This window comes from Hippopotamus amphibius, chromosome X (genome assembly GCF_030028045.1).
Source record: "Hippopotamus amphibius kiboko isolate mHipAmp2 chromosome X, mHipAmp2.hap2, whole genome shotgun sequence".
NCBI lineage: Eukaryota > Metazoa > Chordata > Mammalia > Artiodactyla > Hippopotamidae > Hippopotamus > Hippopotamus amphibius.
The window spans coordinates 116,404,463-116,413,331 of NC_080203.1; the positions used below are offsets into that span (position 1 = coordinate 116,404,463).

Genomic DNA, 8,869 nt, shown 5'->3' on the forward strand with positions numbered 1-8,869 from the left:
CCAAACACAGATGTACTTGATCTGGCTCATTCCCTCTACTCAAGGTTACTGCTGGGCATCAACTGCAGTAGATTCCTTTTCTGAGTACGGCACTGCCAACCCCTGTGTGCACAGCAAAGACTTTTAGTTGGAGTGTGTTTATATTTGGATTCACTGGCCACATGCAGTCAGATGATGGCATCACCTTTGTAGTAAAATATACCCAGCAATGGGGTACTTGATGAACCACTGCCCCTCTGTGTGTGATCCCCAGGCAGCAGATGCCATTGAAAGATGGCTAGGATTCTTAAAAAAAAAAAAAAAAAAACTCAAAGAGGAATGAATAACTGATGCTAATCTCCCAGTGGAACATACACCTAAGAAAGTCAGTTTGGGATCTAAATATAGCATTTCCCCAGCAAGTGCCTCTTATTTAAATTAAGTGTTCAATAGTGAGGTTGTGAAGGGAAGAGGAGGCCTGGAATCAATCTGGGAAGAAAATACATACCACACTAATAACTTCCTCCCAAGCTTCTTTCCTCTTTTGCCACCTCAGTTTTCATATCTTTAAGTTTGAAATGGGCTAGTGCCTGCTGACTCAGTTTTGCTTAAGTTTTTGGCAAGTATTACTTTCAAAAGACGTTTATTATTTTGGCCTTTGGAGCATCTGCTAATTTTCTCATATCCAAAACATATTGCTTTCAACATCCTGTTTAAGGCATTGCTAATACATTTTGTTATTGACTTTACATATTTCCAAAGTGGATAGAAGTCAGTATCCCTTCATCCCATCAATCTATGAGATGTCAAGTTACCTTCAGACCCTGCCACGTATTAGCTCTCTTTTGCTCTCTCTGAGCTCAAAGCTTTCTGGTTGTTCTTAGGAGGAACTTTATATTAGATTATCAGCAGTCCGAACTTGCTCCCAACTATCAAGTGGCGGTATGTAGACTAGTGGTTATTGTCTGGGAGCCTCATTTGTATTTTCAAAGGCCCTTTTGGGGCCTTGGTATTTGTTGGTTGCCGATCTACTGCAGCTTCTGGTGTGTAGTCAGTCCACGCTGACGGTATGTCTAATCCTTCAGCCTGGCAAATAGCAGTTCCCTGCATTTATACTCTGTCTGCAATGGATCACAACGTGTTGGGTCACCAGGCACCATGCTTGGAAGCGTGATCCTGAGGTTGTGTATGAAGTGGTAGCACCTCAGGGATCCTATCTCCATGTTGACCTGGGTTGTACTCCCCGTGACCTGGGCCATCTGGGCCCCAACTTCTTGGAAAAATGTACTCTATGGTATTGTTTAGCCACCTCACCTAGAGGCTACTAAGTTGATAATGCCCTTTTGGAAAAATACTGATGAGACCCTGTAGATCAATATAGGTCAAGTGTCTTGTGAAAAGGGAGGGAGGGGATACTGGAAGTTCTCCATGGCCATTCACAAGCAGATGAAATTTCAGAAACCAGACGTATGGAAGATGAATGTATGGAAACAGGACTAGGATTCTCCTTGCCTAGCTCTCCTTAGTCTCCTTCAGTGATTAGGGTCCTTCCTTCAGTCCAAGAGCCACTGCATTGTTTATAGATATCACTCAGCATAATGAGTAACAACAGGGGAGACCTGGAGAAAACTAGACAAAAACAGAAAAGGGAAAAGAAAGGAGTAAAGAGAATGAATTTTGAGATATCCAGGAAAACAAGGTGCATGTAATATGGGTGTAACCCAGTATGCCTTCATCCCAACATCCTCTGAAGATAGATTTCACGGATCTGGTAGCTTATGCTACTTGCTGAAAAATGTTTATAGGATTAGGCAGCAGGTGTTTTTTTGTTGTTTTTGTTTTTTAAGTGTACAATTTGATATTTTTTTCTTATTAGTAATGTATATATGGCAATCCCAATCTCCCAGTTCATCCCCCCAACCCCCCCCAAACCTCCCCCCCTCTCCGCTTTCCCCACTTGGTGTCCATATGTTTGTTCTCTACATCTGTGTCTCTATTTCTGCCTTGCAAACTGGTTGATTTCTATCATTTTTCTATATTCCACATATATATGTTACTATATGATATTTGGTTTTCTCTTTCTGACTCACTTCACTCTCTATGACAGTCTCTAGGTCCATCCATGTCTATACAAATGTCCCAATTTCATTCCTTTTTACAGCTGAGTAATATTCCATTGTATATATGTACCACGTCTTCTTTATCCATTCCTCTGTTGATGGACATTTAGGTTGCTTCCACGTCCTGAATGTTGTAAATAGTGCTGCAGTGAACATTGGGGTGCATGTGTCTTTTTGAATGATGGTGTTCTCTGGGCATATGCACAGGAGTAGGATTGCTGGGTCATATGGTAACTCTGTTTTTAGTTTTTCAAGGAACCGCCATACTGTTCTCCATAGTGGCTGTATCAATTTACATTCCCACCAACAGTGCAAGAAGGTTCCCTTTTCTCCACACCCTCTCCAGCATTTACTGTTTGTAGATTTTTTGATGATGCCCATTCTAACTGGTGTGAGGTGATACCTCATTGTACTTTTGATTTGCATTTCTCTAATAATTAGTGATGTTGAGCAGCTTTTCATGTGCCTCTTGGCCATCTTGTATGTCTTCTTTGGAGAAATGCCTATTTAGGTCTTCTGCCCATTTTTTGATTGGGCTGTTTGTTTTTTGATATTGAGCTGCATGAACTGTTTATATATTTCAGAGATTAATCCTTTGTCTGTTGATTCATTTGCAAATATTTTCTCCCATTCTGAGGGTTGTCTTTTCGTCTTACGTATAGTTTCCTTTGCTGTGCAGAAGCTTTCAAGTTTCATGAGGTCCCACTTATTTATTTTTGTTTTTATTTCCATTACTCTAGGAGGTGGGTCGAAAAAGATCTTGCTGTGATTTATGTCAAAGAATGTTCTTCCTATGTTTTCCTCTCAGAGTTTTATAGTGTCTGGCCTTACATGTAGGTCTTTAATCCATTTTGAGTTCATTTTTGTGTATGGTGTTAAGGAGTGTTCTAATTTCATTCTTTGACATGTAGCTGTCCAATTTTCCCAGCACCACTTACTGAAGAGGCTGTCTTTTTTCCATTGCATATTCTTGCCTCCTTTGTCAAAGATAAGGTGCACATATGTGCATGGGTTTATCTCTGGGCTCTCTATTCTGTTCCATTGATCTGTATTTCTCTTTTTGTGCCAGTACCATCTTGTTTTGATTACTGTAGCTTTGCAGTATCGTCTGAAGTCAGGGAGTCTGATTCCTCCTGCTCCACTTTTTCCCCTCAAGATTCCTTTGGTTATTAAGGGTCTTTTGTGTCTCCAAACAAATTTTAGGATATTTTGTTCTAGTTCTGTGAAAAATGCCATTGGTAATGTGATAGGGGTTGCAGTGAATCTGTAGATTGTTTTGGGTAGTAGAATCATTTTCACAATGTTGATTCTTCCAATCCAAGAACATGGTATGTCCCTCCATCCGTTTGTGTCATCTTTGATTTCTTTCATTAATGTCTTATAGTTTTCAGAGTACAGGTCTTTTACCTCCTTAGTTAGGTTTATTCCTAGGTATTTAATTCTTTTTGTTGCAATGGTGAATGGGATTGTTTTGTTAATTTCTCTTTCTGATCTTTCATTGTTAGTACAGAAATGCAAGAGAGTTCTGTGTGTTAATTTTGTATTCTGCAACTTTACCAAATTCATTGATTAGCTCGAGTAGTTTTCTGGTGGCATATTTAGGATTTTCTATGTATAGTATCATGTCATCTGCAAACAGTGACAGTTTTACTTCTTCTTTTACAATTTGGATTCCTTTTATTTCTTTTTCTTCTCTGATAGCTGTGGCAAGGACCTCCAAAACTATGTTGAATAGTAGTGGCGAGAGTGGACATCCTTGTCTTGTTCCTGATCTTAGAGGGAATGCTTTCGGTTTTTCACCATTGAGAATGATGTTTGCTGTGGGTTTGTCATATATGGCCATTATTATGTTGAGGTGGATTCCCTCTATGCCCACCTTCTGGAGAGTTTTTATCATAAATGGGTGTTGAATTTTGTCAAAAGCTTTTTCTGCATCTATTGAGATGATCATGTGGTTTTTATCCTTCAGTTTGTTAATGTGGTGTATCACATTGATTGATTTGCATATATTGAAGAATCCTTGGCAGCAGGTATTTTGATTAAAATCTCCTGAGATCCTATCTCTTTGGACTTTGTTGATCTAAAGCTTTAAATACCACCTTTTAAGCTAGACCTTTGTTCTTTCGAAAACAAAGTGGCCTATGATAAAGTCAAGGCCCCTTTCTTACTAGAATCAGAGGCTTCAGGCACTGGTTAAAATGTATAAAGGACTTGATAGCACCCAGGTTTCCAAACCTTTTCAGCCATTTTGGACACTTGGGCACAAGTCACTGTGCTTTGTCCCAAAGCGCAAATTTTACTTTGACTGGACTTAGAAATAGTCTTTGCACTGGATAATGGACTGATATGTGTTTATAGTTGCACTCTTTCAGGTCAGTACACACAGAGGATGTTGTAATTGATACTGTTGAGGGTACTTTGGGAAGAGTTGTGTAAAGGGTGTTTCCAATGGAGAAATGCCACAATAGAACAGTGGTAGTGGGACAAGTAGACAACTCGCAGTCCCATAGGCTTCCTCAGCACAGCGAAGAGGTATCAGTAAAGCAGAGTAGGATACCAGGTTATGGGGTATACTGATGAAAGGAAGTTTCTACACTGATCAAGGAACTAATGTAGGCAGAGGTGATTGAGAGATCATCCCCTTCCTACAGTGGCCTTGAATAACCAGTGCAACAAGCCAGTGGTACACCTTGCTATATCATAACATAAGAACAGTGAGGCAGCAGTCCTCCTTGTACCTGCCCTGCTCTTCCAGATATCATAACAGTCGTGGAGTCCATTGTACAGACTGAAGGACCTGGTATGAAGTAGTAGATGTATTAATGCTTTAGATCTTACCGTAATCAGAGATTCAAAGCATATTTGCCCTCGTGAGGCTTATATACATTCACGGTGCTGTTCAGTGGGGCAGTAATCCTCCTTGAACCTGAACTTCCAGAAATTATAATGATCACAGAGTTCATTCTGTAGACTGGAGGCCACGTTCATGGTGGTTTACATAGCAATGCTTTCTTAAGAGGCTTCTGCCTCCTTGGGATCAGAGCCACTTTACCTTACTGGACTCAGATTAAAACCCATGTTCATCATTTGCCCCAAGATGATGTAAAAATTGCCAATGATGTCCCACATATGTCTAACTCTAGCAAAACATGTGGGTTGATACCCAGAAAATAATTCCTGGGTTCTTTCAAGTGAGACAGATGTCCTTAATATATCTATAAATGAAATCTGGCAGTGCATATGATAACCTTATTTCCTACTGCATGCAATTCATACTTCATATGGGACTGTTTCTCGGCCCATGACATAAGATTATTCTAAAAGCATGCATGTTGGCCAAATTCTCCAATCAGTGGTATAGACCACCTTCCCACACAGCACAGTCACCTGTGCAGAGCAGGTTTTGAGAAAGTGTCAATTGTTAGTCACTTTTTCTAGTCTGATTTGTATATAGACTAGAATCCGTGTAAAACAATCTGGCCACCTGGCAACGGCACCTTGTGGAATTAGCTCCTGGCAGTGCCTTCAAACTGCCACTTGATATATCCCGTTTGACAGACTAGTGCTGCCTTTTTAGTGTAGGACATTGAGAGAGCAACAAAGCAAGAGAAGTTGTACAAATTTAAATTCATGAGAATGTGACGTGATACACATGAGAATTCAAACAATATAAATATTGCCCAAGAAACATCCATTTTATAGTGAAAGTAGTATATCCACAAAAGAAGTAAACCATGAATTACTGGTGTCTAAGAGGTACTGAGAAAAAGTGTCCAACCACCCTCCAAGATGGGGCTGTATTAGATGCAACGTGTGTGTCACCTCATCTTCCTGGGACAGCTTCAGTACACCCAGGTTCCTGAAGAAGCCTGCATGGGATTCCTGGTCACATCCACTAAGTTAATGGCTAGTGGGGTATGGTTGGAAGTGGAGGTCACATGACCACAGAGAACATTGCTTGCACCTGTTCACGGACAGAAGGGAATGCTGCTCAATGTGTGGGTCTGGGCTGTGGTGCTTGTCTGAAAGCATCCTCCTCCCCCAAGTGTACATCATTCATTTTTTTTTTCAGTTCCAAACACTACAGTTTATTACACAGAAAGTAATGACTCTCAATATGAAAATGAGGGCATTGAAGCAATCCACTGTGACAGTATTTCAGCTGTGGACAAAAGCACCTTTAAAGGCGATCTCTGGAAAATCTCTAGCAAAAAGGTTTAAAACAGGACTGCATCCTGCAATACAATTCTATGCAGCTAGAAGTCGTCACAAGGGGAAGCGATAAACAAATGAAAGAAAATTTCCAAACTACTTATAGTTAAGAACAATTTAACTTGTTCTAGTTGCTAAGGGGGCATATTTAAAATGTAAATAAAATAAGTAAAAAGCAATGTACCTTTTAAGACTAAAGAGATTACAAAGGATGTTAATTCTCTTTAAGTTATCATGTTAAGAAAACATGATGGAATCAGACAGATAATTGAAAAAGTACTTACAGTTGTCAAGATATCTTCATCCCCAAATGGTCTAAGAGGACATTAATGGGTATTTTGTTTCAGATAAATATTTTTACAAAATGTGCTTTCAAAGTCCCCCCCAGAGTCCCATCAGCTAAGTCATGTCCCTTTAGAATTAGACTATCAGAGCAGAGTCCCAGGGTCCTAGGAAATGTTCATGGGTCACGAAGGAACGGCCGTTTACTTCCCAGGAATCCGTGTTCACGTTCAGTCACTCGATCTCCATAGCCAGGCTACTCTGTAGACTCTCCTGTGTGGGACAGGTCACCACGGAGTCTGGTGTGGTCAGCTTTAGCCTTCTGCCAGTTTTACTGCAAAATACACTCTCGAATTCCTTTTTAAGAGAATCTCCATGTCTCTCCTGAATATACTTCAGGAAGGCCGTGGTCCACCGCAGGGTCGTTGCCTTATCGGTCTCAGCGTTGCAGAACGGGACTAAAAGATTCAACTCGTCACAAGAGATGCGGATTCTGCGCCTTCTATCTCTCTCCAAGTGGTTGTGCCTCTCCCTGGGCTGGGACCTGCCTCCCTGGGGCCCGCTCTGCATCTGCTCCCCGAGGGTGGCCTGGGACAGCTCCGCCGACGGCCAAGCACCCTGCGCCGCTGTGGAGGCTTCGCCCACGTTCTGAATCTCTCCAAGGGCTCTTCGCTCTATGTGCGTGTCCAACTGACATATGCTGCTCCGATTCCTCTTATTTATTGCTTGTTTACATAGCGCTTCTTCTCCGACTTTAATCCAAACCTGCTCCGGCAAAGCTTTGTTTCTACCACCCAAAGTCTGTTTAGTGGATTCAGTTTCTTGCTGATAACAGAAAGAAAATGCTCTCGGCAATCCAATATTCTGATGCTTGGCAGCTTCGAGTATAGAACATGAGTTACTAGAACTCTGTGTTTGGGAAAGATTAGAACTTCCACTAGTAGAGCAAGCACTGGTAGTGAACAGAGGGTATGTAAACTGCAAAGCGGTTGTTGCAGCAGCAGTTTTGTTTTTCCCTAATGTTGTACATTTGTTTTGCTGCTGATGAAGAGGCACATTCATTAACTCGGATGGATGGCCAATAAGAGTTACCAAATTGCTGAGCGCCACGCCGGGTTCCGGGGGCTCCGCGCCGCGCGGGCCGGGCGGGGGCTCGGCGGGGATGCTGTTGAAGCGGTCCTCCAGGCAGTCGCGCACGGCCGGCTTGGCCCGCGCCTCGGGCGCGCCCTCCGCGTTCTCCTTGCCAGCGCCCTCGGGCGCCCGGGGCCGGGGCGCGCCGGGGCCCGGGCCGTTAGCGCCCGGCGTCCGCTCCGCGGCGGCGGCCGCGCCCGCCTCACTCAGCAGCATGCTGTGCAGCTCCTGCACGTCGACGGCGCCCAGGCACGGGCGGGCGCCCGCGAAGCCGCCGTCGGCCAGCGCGGGGGGGCACAGCGCGGGGTACACGGGTGGCGCGCCCCCCGCTGCCGCCGCCGCCGCCAGGAAGGCCGAGCTGAGGCGCGTCTCGAGCTCGCCGTCGGCCGCCGCCGCCTCCGCCGCCGCCTCCGCCTCCGCCTCCATGTGCGAGCAGAGGATGTGCTGCAGCTGCGTGTACTCCATCTCCGTCATCTCCACCAGGCTCAGGTCGGCCGTCGTGAAGCTCAGCCCCGCCTCGTCCAGCGCCGCGTCCGTGCCCTCGGGGCCCTCCGGCCCGCCCGCCTGCGGCGGCTCCCGCGGCCCGGGGCCCGACATGGCAGCGCCAACGGCTGGGAGCGCGCGGCCGGCCGGCGGGGCGGGGCCGGGCGGGCGGGCGGGGGCGTGGAAACCGCGGGCCGCAGCGCGCCTGCGCCGCCCGCAACGGCAGCCCCCCATCATTCATTTTTGACTGATGCTTGGGTATGCATCCATGTGTGGACAGTGGGCACTGGTGCCTGGCAGAGGGATGCCCAGATGATCAAGTCTCAGCCTCTGTAGTGGCACACATGATCAGCTGATTGCACAAGATGCGTACCTCCTTTTCATGCCCCATGCGTATAGGTAAGGACAGTTTGAAGATGAAAATCAATGGAATCGACAGGGTCATCAGATCTGCACTGCCCAGGTTAAGACTATGTCTGCCCAGATAAACTTGGCACAAAAAATGGTAATTCACGTACAAATTAGGCCTTGTCCCTAAAACAATTCCTAGTGATTCCAGCACATGAGGCCAAGGAAGCCTGGCAAATGTGCCCAGAGTGCCAGCTGCACAGTCGAGTAGAGAGGGGATCTCCAGTTCCCATACAGAGGTGTGCCAGACCAGG

General features: G+C 44.9%; 1 protein-coding gene across 1 annotated transcript; it reads right to left on the reverse strand.

Annotated features, from left to right (window-relative positions):
- Positions 1-6,652: 6,652 nt before the first annotated feature.
- On the reverse strand, positions 6,653-8,354 carry LOC130841946 (transcription factor-like 5 protein). The gene has a single exon (XM_057718579.1). The coding sequence runs from the start codon at positions 8,319-8,321 to the stop codon at positions 6,828-6,830; it is 1,494 nt and encodes a 497-aa protein (XP_057574562.1). The 5' UTR covers positions 8,322-8,354; the 3' UTR covers positions 6,653-6,827.
- Between the last annotated feature and the right edge of the window lie 515 nt (positions 8,355-8,869).

Bases quoted from the DNA above. Each gene is read 5' to 3' on its own strand.
- LOC130841946 (XM_057718579.1), bottom strand. From the start codon at position 8,321: ATGTCGGGCCCCGGGCCGCGGGAGCCGCCGCAGGCGGGCGGGCCGGAG.